At 46.3% G+C, this 21,618-nt stretch overlaps 1 protein-coding gene across 1 annotated transcript in view; it reads right to left on the reverse strand.

Moving 5' to 3' along the window:
• TPRG1 (tumor protein p63 regulated 1) overlaps positions 1–21,618 on the reverse strand; it is a 110,452-nt gene that overhangs the window by 77,138 nt on the left and 11,696 nt on the right. The window contains exon 4 of the mRNA XM_030216403.1: positions 5,326–5,502. Within this exon, the coding sequence (XP_030072263.1) occupies positions 5,326–5,502 (177 nt within the window). The remainder of the gene's footprint in view (positions 1–5,325; positions 5,503–21,618) is intronic.

Genomic DNA, 21,618 nt, shown 5'->3' on the forward strand with positions numbered 1-21,618 from the left:
CTTTCTGTCCCTCTCACCCCTCTCCCTCCCCAGACTAAACCTGACAAAACGTACACTTCACATTTTCTCAATAGTTACCCGTCCAGGCTCGCATTGAGTTTAAGGCTTCCCTGCTTGGATCATAGAACTCTAACAGGTCCTTTGACTAAACTGCGTTAAGATGCGCTGACACATCCGGCCGTAAAATCCCAATGGGGGCAGGTGAACCACATGCTAAAAAAATATTTCTGAATTTTTCTCGGAGGTGGTGTATCTGGGGGTGGAGAGTATGCATGATGGCGCACGGCTGCTCCCAGCACCCCAGCAGGTAAGAAGAATGCACCCGGGGGGGGGGGGGGTTGAAAGTGATGCGCCGGGGGGAAACACTGCACCCAGGGGGAGTATCATGCTACATCCAGGGGGGATGACGACGACGCTGAACCCAGAGTAGGGGGGTGTGTGCTATCCATCCCAAGTGGCAGCCGACCAAGGAACGCCACTGAACAGGGCTCTTAGTATTTTTTAGACCTATATTTTAAATATTGTTTGTAAATTTCAACAGATTATGTTGACTCACCTTCGGAACTCCTTTCACTCCTACCGGAAGAAGCAGTATATAAATATAGGAATAGAATAAAGCTGAAGTCATAGGAGCCAACTTTTCAAAATGATTGGGGTGATAAACCCTATGAAAATTACTCCTCCCTGGACACTGGCAAGGAAATTTGCTCAATATTGGGGACTGCTCAAGCATCAACAGATCCAGCTCCTGTGGTTGAAACAGATCCAAGGAACACTATGTAGGATATTCCAAAATATGTCAAGTGGATTTTCAGATAGGGAATGGGACTTGATATTGTGTATCTGGATTTTCAAAAGGCATTTGACAAAGTGCCTCATGAAAGACTCCTAAGGAAACTGGAGAGTCATGGGATCGGAGGTAGGGTATTACTATGGATTAAGAGCTGGTTGAAAGATAGGAAGCAAAGAGTAGGGTTGAATGGCCAGTATTCTCAGTGGAGAAGGGTAGTTAGTGGGGTCCCTCAGGGGTCTGTGTTGGGACCGCTACTTTTTAACATATTTATAAATGACCTAGAGATGAGAGTAACTAGTGAGGTAATTAAATTCGCAGATGACACAAAATTATTCAGGGTCGTCAAGTCGCAGGAGGAGTGTGAAAGATTACAGGAGGACCTCGCGAGACTGGGGGATTGGGCATGCAAGTGGCAGATGAAGTTTAATGTTGACAAGTGCAAAATGATGCATGTGGGTAGGGTAACCGAATTACAGCTATGTCATGCAAGGTTCCGCGTTAGGAGTTACGGACCTAGAAAGGGATCTGGGAGTAATTGTTGATAAGACATTAAAAACATCTGCCCAGTGTGCTGCGGCAGCCAAGAAAGCGCACAGAATGTTGAGTATTATTAGGAAAGGGATGGAAAACAAACAAGAGGATGTTATAATGCCGTTGTGTTGCTCCATGGTGCGACCGCACCTCGAGTATTGTGTCCAAGTCTGGTCGCCGCATCTCAAAAAAGATATAAAGGAATTAGAAAAGGTGCAGAGAAGGGCGACGAAAATGATAAAGGGAATGGAACGAATTCCCTATGAGAAAAGGCTGAGAAGGTTAGGGCTCTTCAGCTTGGAGAAAAGGCGGCTGAGGGGTGATATGATAGACGTCTACAAGATAATGAGCGGAGTAGAGCGGACAGATGTGAAGCGTTTGTTTACACTTTCAAACAATAATAGAACCAGGGGACACAAGATGAAGCTAGAATATGGTAGATTTAAAACAAATAGGAGAAAGTTTTTCTTTACTCAGCGTGTAGTTGGACTCTGGAACTCGTTGCCGGAGAATGTAGTGACAGCAGCTGGCCTTACGGAATTTAAAGGGGGTTTGGACAGATTCCTGAGGGAAAAGTCCATTGAACATTATTTTTTTTTGTAGGGGGGGGGGGGGGGTTGCCGGGTTTTTGAAGCCTGGATTGGCCGCTGTCGGAGACAGGATGCTGGGCTTGATGGACCCTTGGTCTTTCCCAGTGTGGCAGTACTTATGCTTATGTACTTATGCCTTTCTGAGTTTACAATCCAAGTGGTTTACATATTATATACAGGTACTTATTTTGTACCTGGAACAATGGAAGGTTAAATGATTTGCTCAGAACTACAAGGAGCCGCACTGAGAATTGAGCCTGGTTCCCCTAATCATTGGGCTACTCTTCCAGTCCTCTCTCTTCAACTGTTGGATAAAAGCGCAGTTGTTATTGGTCAATCAGTTATTCCGAATATAGACTGTTGAGTGCTGGAGGCTGTGAAGACTGCTTGGAAGTAATTTGGCTGCCTAGTACAAAGGAGACACAGCTCATGTTTCACCTAGATAGGATTCTAGAAAGTACTGGGGAGAGCTGGCTCTCTTGTTCCATGTGGGCACCAATGACATAGGAAGGTGCCGGAGGGAGGCCCCTAGGGAGGATATTCAAAATCAGAATCTCTGGGGTGACATTCTAAGAAATCCCCCCAGGAGGATCCCAGAGACAGGCTGAGCTCTGGAGTCTCCTGCCCAGTGTGCAGCAGCGGCCAAAAAAGCAAACAGGATGCTAGGAATTATTAGGAGAGGGATGCAAAATAAGACCAAAAATATTATAATGCCTCTGTTTCGCTCCATGGTGAGACTTCACCTTCAGTACTGGATTCATTTCTGGTCGCCCAATCTCAAAAAAGATAAAGTGGAATTAGAAAAGGTTCAAAGAAGAGCGACCAAAATGATAAAGAGGATGGAACTCCTCTCGTATGAGGAAAGGCTAAAGAAGGTTAGGACTCTTCAGCTTGGAAAAGAAATGGCTGGGGGGGGGGGGGGGGGGATGGAATATGGCTGAGGTCTACAAAATCCTGAGTGGTGTGGAGCAGGTGGAGGTGAGTTGATTTTAGCTCAGTTAAATATATTTTTTATGATGCAATTCAATTAAGTAATTTTCTTGATTCTAAGTTTGCAGCTAATCCTAGTCAGCAAATGCAGGTTCTGTCTACATCTACTCCGTAAATAGGATAGTAACAGGCATATTATGTTCTCTTCCTTTTTTTTTCTATCTTATGTATTAATGAGAATAAGTTTTCCTGGAATTTTACCTTGTTTCTCCTCTCAAATGGTGGACTTGAAATGGACGAGATAAAGTAATTTCTTTAGATTTTGAATTTCTTATGAAAATGATATATACAGTATTTTTCGGACTATAAGACGCACCGGACCATAAGACGCACCTAGGTTTTAGAGGAGGGAAATAGGAAAAAAAAAATTTTCCTCTTTCCCTCCTCTAAAACCTAGGTGCTCCGGTGCGTCTTGTCCGGGTTTTGGACCTCCGTCCCGTACTTACAGGATTCCATGTTCCCTGGTGGTCTAGTGACGTTGGGGCAGGAAAGAGCCCCCTCTTTCCTGCCCATCGCGCTGCTCTCCGTGCTTCTCAATGCTTTCTGACGGTCTCGGTGAGATTCAAAATGGCCTTCGGACTATAAGACGCACCCCCCATTTTCCTCCCAAATTTTGGGGGAAAAAAGTGCGTCTTATAGTCTGAAAAATACGGTAATTTCTTCCATTTTTTCCATTACAAGTGTTCTTGTAATAATTTGTTAAAACTTATAAATAAAATAATTAAAAAAAACAAAAAGTACAAAGACCAGGGGATGTTCAATGACACTAATTGGAAATATTTTTTCACTCCAAGAATAGTTAAGCTCTAGAAGGATATGGTAACAGCAGTTAGCGTATCTGGGTTTACAAAAAGGTTTGGACTGGTTCCTGGAGGAAAAGTCCATAGTCTGCTCTTGAGACAGACACGGGGAAACCGCTGCTCGCTCTGCAATTGGTAGCACGGAACAGGGGCGTATCTGCGTGGGGCCTCAGGGGCCTGGGCCCCCGCAGATTTTGCCCTGGACCCCCCTACCGCCATCAACCCTCCCCCGCTGCCGTTGCTTACTTTTGCTGGCGGGGGACCCCAACCCCCGCCAGCCGAGGTCCGCTTCCACCTGCCGCTGCCTTAAAAACTACTTCTTCAGCCGGCGGGGGACCCCAAACCCCCGCCAGCCGCCCCGGCTGTTGATACAACGACGTCAGACTCCGAAGTGGATTCAACAGCTCCTATCAACAGCAGCACGGCCACGGAGGCCGAAGATGAATTTTAAACACCTCGGGGCGGCTGGCGGGGGTTTGGGGTCCTCCGCCGGCTGAAGAAGTAGTCTTTAAGGCAGCGGCAGGTGGAAGCGGACCTTGGCTTGCGGGGGTTGGGGCCCCCCGCCAGCAAAGGTAAGCAACGGCAGCGGGGGAGGGTTGGCAGCGGGAGGGGGGGTGGAGAGAGTCATTGGTGGCGGTGGGGGCTCTGACAATGGGGGGGGGTCGGTGGTGGGGGGGGGGTTAGATTCATTAGGACCTGGGGAACCTTTTGGGAAATGAGAAACCTTGTGCTGTAGGACAGGGTCCACCTTAATCTAAATGGAACCCAACAGCTGTTGCCATGAACAATTAGAAGGAAGACAGAGCAGCTTAAACTGCATTATTGTGGGGCGGGGGATGGGTGGGAGACACCGACTGTCGCTTGGGAGTGCACGAAGCAGAATTGCAATTATAAAATTACGCTTAGCATATTCTTTTGGGGTGCCTAATGTACCCCAAAGTACATTTCACTCCACTGTAAGAACAGAAAAACAGCAGTGCATCACTTTACTCATACTACCCCTCTCCTCAAGACCCTTCACTGGCTCCCTATCCGTTTTCGCATCCTGTTCAAACTTCTTCTACTAACCTATAAATGTACTCACTCTGCTGCTCCCCAGTATCTCTCCACACTCGTCCTTCCCTACACCCCTTCCCGTGCGCTCCGCTCCATGGATAAATCCTTCTTATCTGTTCCCTTCTCCACTACTGCCAACTCCAGACTTCGCGCCTTCTGTCTCGCTGCACCCTACGCCTGGAATAAACTTCCTGAGCCCCTAAGTCTTGCCCCATCCTTGGCCACCTTTACATCTAGACTGAAAGCCCACCTCTTTAACATTGCTTTTGACTCGTAACCACTTGCCTCCACCTACCCTCCTCTCTTCCTTCCCGTTCACATTAATTGATTTGATTTGCTTACTTTATTTATTGTTTGTCTATTAGATTGTAAGCTCTTTGAGCAGGGACTGTCTTTCTTCTATGTTTGTGCAGCGCTGCGTACGCCTTGTAGCGCTATAGAAATGGTAAATAGTAGTAGTAGTAGTAGGACTGCTAACATATCACGGGCGCACACAAGAGTGTGTCTGCTGTTTCCGACCCAGGCTTTGCCCTTAGTGCCCTGGGCGCCAGCCATAGTTACTCACTTGTCCAGAGATTTTGGAGGGAAGGTGAACTGGCCCAGACAGATCCTGTCCACGTAGTTGAGGGGCACGCTTTGGATCTGCAAACTGCAAAGCATGATGAAGTCATATTTACAGATCAGGAGAGACTGGTCGGTTATCAGCACGATGCGTTCCTTCTCGTTGTTCCAGTGGTCAATCCTGAACAGAGAATGCAACAAGGACAATATAAGGTCAAACAATATAAGGTCAGACAGTTTTCCTGTTGGATTTCCAAAACTTAAGAGGGTACATAAGTACTACTACTACTACTTAACATTTCTAGAGCGCTACTAGGGTTACGCAGCGCTGTACAATTTAACAGAGAGAGACAGTCCCTGCTCAAAGAGCTTACAATCTAATAGATAAGAGTGAGACAAATATAGGACAATCAAGCCATTGTGACATCACTGATGAGGCTGGCTCTTAGGCATTGGTGGAATGAGGCATTATGACATCACAATCTCAGCTCTGGTTAAATCACTGCTATATGTAATAATAGTAAGCCTATGTAGACAGTCAAGCCATTGTGACATCACTGATGAGGTTGGCTCTTAGGCATTGGTGGAATGAGGCATTATGACATCACAATCTCAGCTCTGGATACCAGAGACTGAAACTCTTCACACTAAGGGGGGAAGTGGGCCAAGTATAGGACAGTCGAGCCATTGTGACATCACTGATGAGGTTGGCTCTTAGGCATTGGTGGAATGAGGCATTATGACATCACAATCTCAGCTCTGGTTAAATCACTGCTATATGTAATACTACTACTACTACTACTACTTAACATTTCTAGAGCGCTACTAGAGTTACGCAGCGCTGTACAATTTAACAGAGAGAGACAGTCCCTGCTCAAAGAGCTTACAATCTAATAGACAAGTGAACGGTCAGTCCGATAGGGGCAGTCAAATTGGGGCAGTACATAAGTATTGCCACACTGGGACTGAGCAAAGGTCCATCAAGCCCAGCATCCTGTTTCCAACAGTGGCCAATCCAGGTCACAAATACCTGACAAGATTCCAAAAATGTTCAATACATTTTATGCTGCTTATCCCAGATACTGGTTAAGTGCCGCAGAAAATGACTGGATAGCCGCAACCAATCAAGTTAACCAGTCAGCAGCCGTTTCCAGACGGTTAACTTGCTTCGAATATCGGCTGGCTCGTATTTATTTCCCAGTCTGTAACTAATTTAGGGCCCTGTTTACTAAGCTAGCTAGAGTTTTTAGTGTGCGCTAAAAATTAGCATGCTGTAATGCTATAGGAAAATATGTCTCAAGCATTAGCGAGCACAAAATTTTAGCGCATGCTAAAAAAGCTAGCGTGCCATAGTAAACAGGGTCCTTAATTTTCTAGTCAAAGGGGTTCATTGCAGTTTTCTCACTTTTTAATCACCAGCTTCCAACTCACCTTGTCTCGGAAAATCCTACAAACCAGTCTCCTTCCCAGCCACAGGCTACACTACCAGCCTATATGCGAGTGACATTCGCCAACAATGGCCATGGGATGACGTTACTCCATTTAATTATAAGCTCCCTCTCAGAAACTGTTCCAGACATTTTATTAGCTTCTTTGGTTTGGCAGAACTAAAGGTATCCAATGCCCAGATTTAGAGAATGAGACAATCACAAACGTAATAAGAACTACGGATGGGTTGGGACATTCGAAATGACTCTGTCGTGAGCGTCGTCAGCTGAGCCCTTTTATCACTCCCATAGCTCCAGTAATGGAAGGGCGAGGGAACATGTAACATAGTAACATAGTAGATGACGGCAGAAAAAGACCTGCACAGTCCACCCAGTCTGCCCAACAAGATAAACTCACATGTGCCATTTTTTGTGTATACCTTACCTTGATTTGTACCTGTCTTTTTCAGGGCACAGACCGTATAAGTCTGCCCAGCACTATCCCCGCCTCCCAACCACCAGTCCCGTCTCCCACCACCAGTTCTGGCACAGACCGTATAAGTCTGCCCAGCACTATCCCCACCTCCCAACTACCAGCCCTGCTGCTTCTCGCCACTGGCTAAGCTTCTGGGGATCCCTTCCTTCTGAGCAGGATTCCTTTATGTTTATCCCACGCATGTTTCAATTCCGTTACCGTTTTCATCTCCACCATCTCCCGCGGGAGGACATTCCAAGCATCCACCACTCTCTCCGTGAAAAAATACTTCCTGACATTTTTCTTGAGTCTACCCCCCCCCCCTCCCCTTCAATCTCATTTCATGCCCTCTCGTTCTACCGCCTTCCCCTCTCCGGAAAAGGTTCGTTTGCAGATTAATACCTTTCAAATATTTGAACGTCTGTATCACCCCTGTTTTTCCTTTCCTCCAGGGTATGTATTTATGCGCCATATAGAACGCCGCTCATCAAAGGCAGCAATCCCTAAGAAAAGCAAGGCTACAAGTCCCTGCATGCATTGGGGTAAACCCAGGACTCGATCATCTTTGTTGGGAGAATCTGGATCTAGTTGGCAACCCTAGACTGGGTTCCCTCATCATCTGTGAATGCTTTACAAGAGGCTTTGCTGGACAATCCCCACCTCTTTCAAGATTTGCAGATGGGATACTCCATTCCACATCCGGTAGACTGAATTTGCCCAGTATCATCGCTTCCCCTGCGTTTACCTTTCAGCATCGGGGGGGGCCTTAGTGTGCGTTAAATGCCACGCAGCCCATTATATTCCTAAGTGTTACCCTTTGCTATACTGGAACCCTGGGTGGGAGGAGCCCAGCAAGGAAGTAGTCATGAGCAGGGGCGTATCTGAAGTTCGGCGGTAGGGGGGGGGACAGAGCCAGAGTGAAGGGACACATTATAGCCCCCCTCGCCGCTGCCGCCATTACCGCCCCTCCCCTGCCGCCATTACCTACCTTTGCTGGCGGGGGACCCTCAACCCCCGCCAGCCGAGCCAAGGTATTTTAAGTTCTTCTCCATCCTCCCACTCCTCCGTGCTGCTATTCAAAACTGCGGAATCCAGTTTCAGAGTCTGACGTCGTGCACGTGCAGTGACGTCAGACTCCGAAACTGGATTCCGCAGTTTTGAATAGCAGCACGGAGGAGTGGGAGGACGGAGAACAACTTAAAATACCTCGGCTCGGCTGGCAGGGGTTGGGGTCCCCCGCCAGCTGAAGGAATATTTTTAAAGGCACCAGCGGCAGGAGGAATTGGACCTCGGCTGGCGGGGGTTGGGGTCCCCCGCCAGCAAAGGTAGGTGACGGCAGCAGTAGGGGGGGGTCCAGGGCGAAATCTGCGGGGGACCAGGCCCCTGTGGCTCCACGCAGATACGCCCCTGGTCATGAGTCCATCTCACACTTGAGACTGCCCTGATTCGTGGAATCTTGGTGCGGGGTGGATCTATAATTGCTATATAAGGAAGGACAGTATTGTAAGATTTGTCCTTGGTAGACTGTGTTTGAGAACTTCTTTACCCCCGCCAAGTGACCCGCTGAAAAGCGAGAGGGGTACCTGCTGAGTCAACCCTGACAGTAGAGCAGGATCAGGGTCATTGCCGTTAATCTCCTTAGCCAACAGAGGAGCCAACCTGCGGGATGAGATTGGGGAGTCTTGCCGCAAACAGAGTTCAAGGGTAGGAAGCTGTGTGCCCGAGGCTGGTGATTCCTTTCAGGGGCTGAGACGGTAATGCTGGATGTAAATCTCCGATGAAAGTGATGTTACATTGGAGAAAACTGACTGTGGGGTGTTATCTGGCTACAGGTCAGGCTTTAGGGGTTTTGCTCATATGCATAACCCAAGAAGGAAAGGTTATAAGCTCTCATGACTCTGTAACACGGGTGTAGCAACCTCGGCGGGAGGGGGGGCCAGAGCCCGAGGTGGGGGGCACTGTTTAGCCGCCTCCCCCCGCCGTCACTATGGAACCCCCTCCCCGCCACCACCGCCACATCAGGTACCTTGTTTGCTGGCGGGGGTCCCCAATCCCCGCCAGCCGAAGAGTCAACTCCGGCGCCTTTGTTGTGTGATCATCTATTTCTGACACCTTGCGTCCTGCATGGGGCTACATGCATGGTGCAGGATGTAAGGCGTCAGAAACAGATGATCACAAAACGAAGGCGCTGGAGTCGACCTGCGCTGAAGAAGACTCTTCGGCTGGTGGGGATTGGGGACCCCCACCAGCAAACAAGGTACCTGATGATGCGTAGGCGGCGGCAGGGCAGGGCGGGCGGCGGCAGGGGGGGTCAAATGTAGAGGGGGCCAGGGCGTAATCTGTGGGGGCCCATGCTCCCATGGCCCTACGTAGCTATACCCCTGCTCTGTAAGATCAAGCCTGTGATGCCATCGTAACTGTACGCTGAGGACTTTAATGACAACCGTTAATTTGTTAAATAAAGTTCAGTTCCTTTTTCTTGACTCTCCTGACCACCGTGTGGTTCCTGGGTTGGATTCGGAGGCCTTGCTGAGTTTAAAGGGGGTCTGGACAGATTCCTGAAGGAAAAATCCATTGATCGTTATTAAATTTTGGGTTTTTGCCAGGTTCTTGGGGCCTGGATTGGCTGCTGGCAGAGACAGAGTGCTGGGCTTGATGGACTATTGGTCTTTTCCCAGCATGGCAGTGCTTAAGTACTTGTGCTAAAAGCCCTGTTTTGCATGCTAGTTGCGTTCAGAGCCCACAAGTGCGTTGTCTCACGTGCTCAGGGGCTCTGACCATGGGGCGGTGGCAAACGCAGGTGTTAGTATGGCGCAAACAGCCTCTAGCAGCTGTGTTTGCTTCTGATCATCGGCCCATGAGCCTTCATTCAGAAAATCACTCAGGAGAAGAGAGAGGTCACCACTTACTGCTGCGAATGAAGAACCCTACGCACATGAACTTTACTAACCAGATACAAACTGCCCTGTTTCCAAGTGCATTACTACATATGTCCATGAGATGGCAGTGTAAAGAGGACCTTCTCCATTAGAGAATGACAAGGGGACGGGGACCCGCGGTAACCACGAGGATGAGGACAGGGAGAGGGACAGTTCCCACAGGGTCGGGGACAAACTTTGGAGGCTGTAAATGAATTAGACAGTTATTTATGTTCGAGTGATGCAGGCGATGTTTTCATTTTTTGAAAAAGAAGCAAAAGTGCTGGCCATAACTGACAAAATTTGCATGGGGGATCTTGTACATCCTGCTACCAGCACATCTTCTAAGAAGACATCTTCTATTGCAGGAGGGACTGTGGAAGACAGGAGAGCTAGACTGAATCCTGAGATTGTTGATGACTTCTTATTCATCCACAGATTAAAAAATCATAACAATGCATCATTGGGCATATTTTCCCCCACTAGGATGAATAGAATGGGTTATATTTTGTACCCCTGGACATTTTAACAGGGTGGATTAGGTTTCCTTGGGGTAGTAGAAGTCAGCTATTGTTGGGGTTGGAAGGGTAGAGGTTGGTGGTGGGGGTTTTTATAGTTACTCATTGTTAGGGTTACCATATTTTGTCCCCCAAGAAGGAGGACACATGCCCCGCCCCACCACATACCCACCCCGCCTCCTTTCACACCCTCGCTCCGCCCCCTGTCATTTTCCCCTCCTCCCTGTCAACCCCCCTCCCCATCACCCCCCTCCCCTTATTTTACTACTGCCCTGGTGGTCTAGTGACCTCTTTGGGGCAGGAAAGAGCCCCCTCTTTCCTGCCCGGAGCACTGCCCTGCATGCTTCCGTCCTGTTGCTGATCTCGGCACCGATTCAAAATGGCCGCCGAGAGTTGAAGTCTCGCGAGGTCACTTCAACTCTCGGCGGCCATTTTGAATCGGTGCTGAGATCAGCAACAGGACGGAAGCATGCAGGGCAGTGCTCCGGGCAGGAAAGAGGGGGTTCTTTCCTGCCCCGAAGGCGGAAGAGGTCACTAGACCACCAGGGCAGTAGTAAGTAAGGGGAGGGGAGGCTAGTAATCTGCCCGTTTGTCCGGATTGCTGGAGAAACGGGCAGGCTGGTGGGCGGGCCCGTTTGTCCAGCAATCCGGACAAACGGTCAGATTGGCAAAATCCGCCCGGTTGCCTGGACATGTCCTCAAAAAGAGGACATGTCCGGGTAAATCCGGACATATGGTAACCCTACTCATTATCATTATTGTTTTCTATTTGAGACTTATAAACAACAGTTGCACAGCATATTGTTGCTTTTTATACTTTAATAAAAAGATTTAAATATAAAATCATAAGTGTTCGAGGCTTCTGCAGATGAAGACAGCGCCCACGGGGATGGGGCGGGGACAAGGACAGAACCCGCAGGGATGGGGAGAGGACGGAGACAGGGCCTGTGGGGACAGGACAGGAACAGAGACAGAACCTGCGGGCATGGGGTGAGGACGGAGACAGAACTGATTAAAACATTTTTAGTCCCACTGTCCTGTATATGAAACGCAATGTTCAGCCCCACTGAGCCTTCTTAAACTCTTCCTTCCAGATAGTGGTCAGTTTTGATCCTTCTTTGCCAGGATATCCAGAAGGCTCAAAACACTTGAATTCGGCATACAGATTCCAAAAATGCTGCAGAGCAAACATACTGCACAGTGACCACCAGATGGCACCAGACAGTCACCCTGTCCTTTCTAACACAAGTGGAAAAAGTTCATCCTGCTACTGATGTATTTGAACAGGGAGATGTACCTGGATAGTTCTGGGGACAGAGGATTACGAATGCCAACGGCCTGGAGGATGAAAATTAAAAGAAATATATCTGTAGCACGGTGCTCCAGCCACACAAGTGAATTGTCAGAATTATACACACTAAAAAATAGAAAGTCAGGGGCATGAAAAGTTAATAGTTCACATATGGGCCATCTTTTATTACATCATATCATTTTTTTAAAAGTATGTATTATGCTAACGTGGCATGAAAATTTTGGCCCAGACTTGTACAGCACCAAATATCTGCTCTTACCCCCGGATTCTGTATAGGTCGCCCAAATTTGGGCAAAGATCCCAGGTCTGCATGTTAACTAATTAGTCAATTAGATGCAAAAGAATCAATTATTGGAGTTAATAAGCACTTAATTGGCAGTAATTAGCAGTTACGTGTGGATCTGCCTAGGCCCTGTTCTGTAACATGCACTCCTAAATTTCATAGCGTGTGCCTCCAAAGGGGGCGTGGCCAAGGGAGGGGCAGGGGCGGGTTAGGGGCATTTCCAGAAATGAGGCACGATGTCATAGAATACCTGCATTTGTACCTAACTGCCATCAGATGGCGCCAGCATTTACACCAGCCTTTGGCAGGCATAAACAATCGCGCCCAAAGTTAGGCATGAAATGAACACTAAGCTGGTATTTGATACTGTCTACAGGGCCTATTTACTAAAGGGCGGTAGGACTACATAGTAACATAGTAACATAGTAGATGACGGCAGAAAAAGACCTGCATGGTCCATCTAGTCTGCCCAAGATAAACTCATAAGTACATAAGTACATAAGTAGTGCCATACTGGGAAAGACCAAAGGTCCATCTAGCCCAGCATCCTGTCACCGACAGTGGCCAATCCAGGTCAAGGGCACCTGGCACGCTCCCCAAACGTAAAAACATTCCAGACAAGTTATACCTAAAAATGCGGAATTTTTCCAAGTCCATTTAATAGCGGTCTATGGACTTGTCCTTTAGGAATCTATCTAACCCCTTTTTAAACTCCGTCAAGCTAACCGCCCGTACCACGTTCTCCGGCAACGAATTCCAGAGTCTAATTACACGTTGGGTGAAGAAAAATTTTCTCCGATTCGTTTTAAATTTACCACACTGTAGCTTCAACTCATGCCCTCTAGTCCTAGTATTTTGGATAGCGTGAACAGTCGCTTCACATCCACCCGATCCATTCCACTCATTATTTTATACACTTCTATCATATCTCCCCTCAGCTGTCTCTTCTCCAAGCTGAAAAGCCCTAGCCTTCTCAGCCTCTCTTCGTAGGAAAGTCGTCCCATCCCCACTATCATTTTCGTCGCCCTTCGCTGTACCTTTTCCAATTCTACTATATCTTTTTTGAGATACGGAGACCAGTACTGAACACAATACTCCAGGTGCGGTCGCACCATGGAGCGATACAACGGCATTATAACATCCGCACACCTGGACTCCATACCCTTCCTAATAACACCCAACATTCTATTCGCTTTCCTAGCCGCAGCAGCACACTGAGCAGAAGGTTTCAGCGTATCATCGACGACGACACCCAGATCCCTTTCTTGATCCGTAACTCCTAACGCGGAACCTTGCAAGACGTAGCTATAATTCGGGTTCCTCTTACCCACATGCATCACTTTGCACTTGTCAACATTGAACTTCATCTGCCACTTGCACGCCCATTCTCCCAGTCTCGCAAGGTCCTCCTGTAATCGTTCACATTCCTCCTGCGACTTGACGACCCTGAATAATTTTGTGTCATCGGCGAATTTAATTACCTCACTAGTTATTCCCATCTCTAGGTCATTTATAAATACATTAAAAAGCAACGGACCCAGCACAGACCCCTGTACCTGTCTTTTTCAGGGCACAGACCGTATAAGTCTGCCCAGCAGTATTTCCCGCCTCCCAACCACCAGTCCCGCCTCCCATCACCGGCTCTGGTACAGACCGTATAAGTCTGCCCTCCCCTATCCTCGCCTCCCAACCACCACCCCCTCTTCCCCCCAACTGCTCCGCCACCCAATTTCAGCTAAGCTTCTGAGGATCCATTCCTTCTGCACAGGATTCCTCTATGCATATCCCACGCATGTTTGAACTCCGTTACCGTTTTCATCTCCACCACCTCCCGCGGGAGGGCATTCCAAGCGTCCACCACCCTCTCCGTGAAAAAGTAACATAGTAGATGACGGCAGAAGAAGACCTGCATGGTCCATCCAGTCTGCCCAAGACAAACTCATATGTGTATACCTTACCTTGAATTTGTACCTGTCCTTTTCAGGGCACAGACCGTATAAGTCTGCCCAGCACTATCCCCGCCTCCCTACCACCAGCCCCGCCTCCCGATCCTGACTAAGCTCCTGAGGATCCATTCCTTCTGCACAGGATTCCTTTATGCTTATCCCACGCATGTTTGAATTCCGTTACCGTTTTCATCTCCACCACCTCCCGCGGGAGGGCATTCCAAGCATCCACCACCCTCTCCGTGAAAAAATACTTCCTGACATCTTTCCTGAGTCTGCCCCCCTTCAATCTCATTTCATGTCCTCTCGTTCTACCGCCTTCCCATCTCCGGAAAAGATTTTTTTGCTCATTTCTTCCTCTGTCACATCTTTTCAGTGTCACTTTTTTTTTTAATCTTTTGAATTTTAATAAGAAAAACAAAATATCACAAAACATTGCACGCAATCAAATATCCAAAGAATCCCTCCCAGCACCTTCCTAACCCCAACACTCCCCAACCCTCCCGTTCCCAAACAGTCAAAAAACCCAAACTCCAAACTCCTCCTACGGGAGGCCAATATGCATTCATTAAAACAGGAAGGTCCCTTCCCCCCCCCCCCCCCCAACAAAAACTCCACAGTGTTAATTTACTCAGGACCCCTAGAGGGGGCCCAACACCTTAGACGATCACCAAGGACGATAAAAATCCCAAGTCTTATGAAAAGAAAGCATCTGGACCATGCTGTATGGCAGTAAAGTTTAGTCATCTGATAAATATAGTCCATTTCACGAAGGGGCTTGTCCTCTGGAGGTACATGTGGCCGTTTCCAAGGTATGGTGCTGTACGTTTGTATTTTTTATGCTCACTATTGGTCTATACATTATTAAAGTTTTTATGTTGGATTATCTTTGGACCATGTTTACATTTAGATCCGATTATATTTATCTGTTACCATTTACATTTCATGCATCGTATTGTTACTTTTGGAAACTTTATCCGTTTTGTTTACATTTTATTGTATTCTTATTTATATTTTATCTGTGTCAATGAATATGTTTGTAATTTTTTAATTTGTATATATGTTCTTAGTGACTCCTGAAGAAGGCCCTTGTGGGCCGAAACACGGCTAGTGTCGAGTCCTGGATGTTCAATAAAGTGGAATTTTCTACATCATCTGCTATTCTACTCAGAGAACGCATCACGTTCAAAGTATGTACCCTAGTACATAAGATCATCCACGGCGAGGCCCCAGCCTACATGTCAGACCTGATTGACCTACCACCCAGGAATGCCAAAAGATCATCTCGCACATTCCTTAATCTTCATTTCCCCAACTGCAAAGGCCTAAAATATAAACTAATGCACACATCAACCTTTTCCTGTATGAGCACGCAATTCTGGAACGCATTACCACGTAACCTACTACTACTACTACTTAACATTTCTAAAGCGCTACTAGGGTTACGCAGCGCTGTACAAGTTAACAATAAGGACGGTCCCTGCTCGGAAGAGCTTACAACCTAAAGGCGACCTATGAACTGACCAACTTCCACAAATTGCTGAAGACCCATCTTTTCGATAAGACATATCACAAAGACCAATACATATGAAATTCCCACATATATCTAGCAAGCAATGTTAAGAACGCCATACATTATACCATCATCATGTTTTCTATTACCATACAACCCAAAACACTTCTGTAATACTAAGTGTCAACTCTCTTTTCATTTCCACTAGCCACGATTTATTGTAAGCCACATTGAGCCTGCAAAGAGGTGGGAAAATGTGGGATACAAATGTAATAAATAAATAAATAACCCCCCCCCCCTTTTTTCATTGCCCTTGTTGTGACTGTTTTGTTTCCAACTGGCCGCCAATACCAGTTTGCCTTGACTTGACTTGACAACCTTCCAAAAATTACTAAACACTTACTTATTCATAAAGACGTACAAAAAAGATTCCCCATAACGATCTGACTCCCAAATTATTCCAGTTACAACGATTATGGAACCCTCCTATCTGTTCATCCTAATTACATCCTCATGACTGAATATTATATCTTGTCCTGATATAGTACGTTATGTTTATCTATCAATCCTCTTCCAATCCTACATGATTTACTTATGGACTCTTATTTGTAACAATTGTAAAATTATTATTCCGTTAATATGATTGCTATGATATTCTTATGCACCTATCTGTATCCATATTCTGAAATTCTTATTCTATAATGTGTATAAGTCGTTGTAACATTTTGTAAGCCACATTGAGCCTGCAAATAGGTGGGAAAATGTGGGATACAAGTGCAGCAAATAAATAAATACATTATAAAATAGCTAGTAGCTAATTTATGTTGTTCCTTTTTCACTCCCACGGGCTTAAAATGGAGCAAACAATATTCCGTCTCAGCTGCATAGGCCACTTGAAGTATCTGCTGTAAAGTATGTACATCAGTAGTCCAAAGAGGCTGTTATCACTGTACATGACCATCATATAGGATAGTAACATAGTAACATAGTAGATGACGGCAGAAAAAGACCTGCATGGTCCATCCAGTCTGCCCATGACAAACTCATATGTGTATACCTTACCTTGAATTTGTACCTGTTCTTTTCAGGGCACACACCATATAAGTCTGCCCAGCAGTATTTCCCGCCTCCCAACCACCAGTCCCGCCTCCCATCACCGGCTCTTGTACAGACCGTATAAGTCTGCCCTCCCCTATCCTCGCCTCCCAACCACCACCCCCTCTTCCCCCCACCTGCTCCGCCACCCAATTTCAGCTAAGCTTCTGAGGATCCATTCCTTCTGCACAGGATTCCTCTATGCATATCCCACACATGTTTGAACTCCGTTACCGTTTTCATCTCCACCACCTCCCGCGGGAGGGCATTCCAAGCGTCCACCACCCTCTCCAACAATTCCCAGTGCCCGTCTGGAAGATCCGGGTAAGATGAGTGTCTGTGTCGCATCTTGAATGAAGTTGCCCACTTGTCACGTTAGCCCAACAGGCCAGCTGTAGACAAGACCTACGGACTGGATTAAATCATGACGAATCTGCGATGCCCTGGATGAAGGCAGCACCGTTCTGGAAAGCTCACTGCACTTGTATCAAGCGTCAGCCCAGTTGAAAGGCCTGACACACTGCCTGTTTGCAGACGTCATCTCGCACCTGAAATTCCCCTTTCTGTGCCCTGACCCGTCTCTTGCTGGGTCTCCGCAACACTTCACAAGTGAAGCTTGTTCTGATGTAGCAGGACAACACAACCCCACATTCTACTGAAAACTCTCAGAGGAAGTGAGCAGAGGGAGAGGACGGCAAAGACCATTTCAGTTTATGGAGAAAGGACTTTTAAGAGTGGTTTGCTATGATTGTCGGGAGAGAGACTATTTCAGGAGTTCGATAATGTTGCTTTGTTTAAGGTCTGTCACTTATAGCTTTGACTTAGGATGAGGGATTGTTGTTTTGTGGGGTTTGATGTTCTCACTTTCAGTTTGTTGTTTTCATGGAAGGAATCGGAGGCCCCTGGGGAAAGCTGGTGATGGCAAACTACGGGAGCAGGTGTTCCCACACTGAGCCAAGGATCCTCCCCAGCACAGGCTGTTTATATGATGGCAGTACTGAAGCCCAGTATCAGACAGGAACCTGCTCTACACAACCCCATTTGTACTACAGTGCTAAAGCTCTCAGTTGACCCTCCTACTACTACTACTACTTAACATTTCTAGAGCGCTACTAGGGTTACGCAGCGCTGTACAGATGAACAAAAAGGACAGTCCCTGCTCCAAGGAGCTTACAATCTAATGGGCAAAATGTCAAGTAGGGGCAGTCCAGATTTCCTGATGGTTAGGTGCCAAAGGCGACATTGAAGAGGTGGGCTTTGAGCAAGGATTTGAAGATGGGCAGGGAGGGGGCCTGGCGTATGGGCTCAGGGAGTTTATTCCAGGCATGGGGTGAGGCGAGGCAGAAAGGGTGGAGCCTGGAGTTGGCAGTGGTGGAGAAGGGTACTGAAAGGATGGATTTGTCTTGAGAACGGAGGTTACGGGTAGGAACATAAGGGGAGATGAGGGTAGAGAGGTAGGGAGGGGCTGCAGATCGAGTGCATTTGTAGGTTAGTAGGAGAAGCTTGAACTGTATGCGGTACCTGATCGGAAGCCAGTGAAGTGACTTGAGGAGAGGGGTGATATGAGTATATTGGTCCAGGCGGAACATAAGACATGCAGCAGAGTTCTGAACGGACTGAAGGGGGGATAGATGGCTAAGTGGGAGGCCAATAAGGAGTAGGTTGCAGTAGTCAAGGCGAGAGGTAATGAGAGAGTGGATGAGAGTTCGGGTGGTGTGCTCCGACAGGAAGGGGTGAATTTTGCTGATGTTATAGAGGAAGAAGCGACAGGTCTTGGCTATCTGCTGGATATGCGCAGAGAAGGAGAGGGAAGAGATCAAAGATGACCCCATTCCTATGCTTATCCCTTGCTTTCTTATATTTCTTATTTTTTTTTTTTAATAAATAAATGTACATATTGTCCCCAATGTTTTAAACTCAAGACAGTTCACATAAATTAATTCCTTCACTGTTTTTGCCTCTGCTGCTCCCCCCCCCCCCCCCCCCGCCCCACCGCTCTCACCCCACCCAGGGGAGGCTGTTTCATGTGTCTATCGCCCATTCTAGGCAGACATATTGGGGCCAGTGCTGTAAAGTGCGCCAGGCTTTGCGTACAATTTTGTGGGCACCCTGTGTAAAAATGTTTTTTTGCGCATGAGCTAACCATGCTGAAGCCTTATGCAGTCACCCCAGAACCTGTTTAATAGTAATGAGGCTAGAAGTCATTCGGCACAGATTCAGAGAAGTGTTCATACTATGATCAGATTTGATATCGGCTTTGGAGTAAGTACACACAGGAAATCCAATACGTTAGCATTTAAAGGAAACTATGATAAAATGAGAAAAACGATGAAAAAACAAAACTTGGAGGAGCAGCTGTAAAGGTCAAAAATTTACATCAGGCGAGGGTGCTGTTCAAAATTACTATCCTGGAAGCCCAGGCCAGATATATTCTATGTATTAAAAAAGGAAGAAGGAAGACCAAACAACAGCCGGCATGGTTAAAAAGTGAGGTGAAGGAAGCGATTAGAGCTAAAAGAAAATCCTTCAGAAAATGGAAGAAGGAACCGACTGAAAATAATAAGAAACAGCATAAGGAATGTCAAGTCAAATGCAAAGCACTGATAAGGAAGGAAAATAGGGCTTCTGGAAAAAAAAAACTGTGTTGGAGGCAAAATCCCATAGTAAAAACTTTTTTAGGTATAATAAAAGCAAGAAGCCAGCTAAAGAATCTGTTGGATGCTAGATGACCGAGGGGTAAAAGGGACAATCAGGGAACACAAAGCCGTAGCAGAGAGATTAAATGAATTCTTTGCTTCAGTCTTCACCGAGGAAGATTTGGGAGGGATAGCGGTGCCAGAAATGGTATTCGAAACTGACGAGTCAGAGAAACTTAATGAAATCTCTATAAACCTGGAAGACGTAATGGCGCAATTTGACAAATTGAAGAGTAGTAAATCGCCTGGATCCGAAGATGCCCATTCCAGGGTACTGACAGAATTGAAAAATGAGCTTGCGGACCTATTGTTAGTAATATGTAATTTATCCTTAAAATCGAGCATGGTACCGGAAGATTAGAGGGTGGCCAATGTAATGCCAGTTTTTAAAAAGGGTTCCAGAGGTGATCTGGGAAATTATAGACCAGTGAGCCTGACGTCGGTGCCAAGTAAAATGGTAGAGACTATTATAAAGAACAAAATTACAGAGCATATTCAAAAGCATGGATTAATGAGACAAAGTCAACTTGGATTTAGTGAAGGGAAATCTTGCCTCACCAATCTACTACATTTCTTTGAAGGGGTGAACAAACATGTGGATAAAGGTGAGCCGGTTGATATTGTGTGTCTGGATTTTCAGAAGGCGTTTGACAAAGTACCTCATAAAAGACTCCAGAGGAAATTGGAGTGTCATGGGATAGGAGGTAGTGTTCTATTGTGGATTAAAAACTGGTTAAAAGATAGAAAATAGAGAGTAGGGTTAAATGATCAGTATTCTCAATGGAGAAGGATAGTTAGTGGGATTCCCCAGGGCTCTGTGTTGGGACCGCTGCTTTTTAACATATTTATAAATGACCTAGAGATGGGAGTAACTAGTGAGGTAATTAAATTTGCTGATCACACAAAAGTTATTCAAAGTTGTTAAATCGCAAGAGAACTGTGAAAAATTACAAGAGGACCTTACGAGACTGGGAGACTGGGCATCCAAATAGCAGATGACATTTAATATGAGCAAGTGCAAAGTGATGCATGTGAGAAGAGGAATCCAAACTATAGCTACGTCATGCAAGGTTCCACATTAGGAGTCACGGACCAAGAAAGGGATCTAGGCGTCATCATTGATGATTTGTTGAAACCTTCTGCTCGGTGTGCTGCTGCGGCTAAGAAAGCAAATAGAATGTTAAGTATTATTAGGAAAGGAATGGAAAACAAAAATGAGGATGTTATAATGCCTTTGCATTGCTGCATGGTACGACTGCACCTCGAGTACTATGTGCAATTCTGGTCACCACATCTCAAAAAAGATATAGTGGAATTAGAAAAGGTGCAGAGAAGGGTGACAAAATGATGAAGGGGATGGGACGACTTCCCTATGAGAAAAGGCTAAAGCAGCTAGAGCTCTTCAGATTGGAGAAAAGACGGCTGAGGGGAGCTATGATAGAGTTCTATAAAATAATGAGTGAAGTAGAACAGGTAGATGTGAATCGCTTGTTTACTCTTTCCAAAAATACTAGGACTAAGGGGCACAAAATGAAGCTACAAAGTAGTATATTTAACATGAATCGGAGAAAATACTTTTTCACTCAATGTGTAATTAAACTCTGGAACTCGTTGCCAGAGAATACAGTAAAAGCAGTTAGCTCAGCGGGGTTTAAAAAAAGGTTTGGCTAGTCTCCTTAAAGAAACATCCATCAGCAATTATTAAAATAGGCTTGGGGAAAATCCACTGCTTATTTCTAGGATAAGCAGCGTAAAATGTATGGTACTGTTTTGGGATCTTGCCAAGTACTTGTGACCAGTATTGGCCACTGTTGGAAACAGGATGCGGGGCTTGATGGACCTTTGGTCTGTCCCAATATGGCAATGCTTATGTACTTATGCAATATGTTTTGTTTCTATTCCCTAAGAAAAAATAGACTATCAAATGAATTTTAATTAATAAATATTGGGTACTACTACTACTACTTAGCATTTCTATAGCGCTGCCAGGGTTACGCAGCGCTGTACGGTACAAGTTTAAACATGGGGAAGGACAGTCCCTGCTCAAGAGAGCTTACAATCTAAAGGTATCGGGTGTGGGGTAGTAACTGGCTGACCGAAGGAATCATGGTTAG

Source organism: Microcaecilia unicolor, chromosome 10, assembly GCF_901765095.1.
Source record: "Microcaecilia unicolor chromosome 10, aMicUni1.1, whole genome shotgun sequence".
Classification (NCBI taxonomy): Eukaryota; Metazoa; Chordata; class Amphibia; order Gymnophiona; family Siphonopidae; genus Microcaecilia; species Microcaecilia unicolor.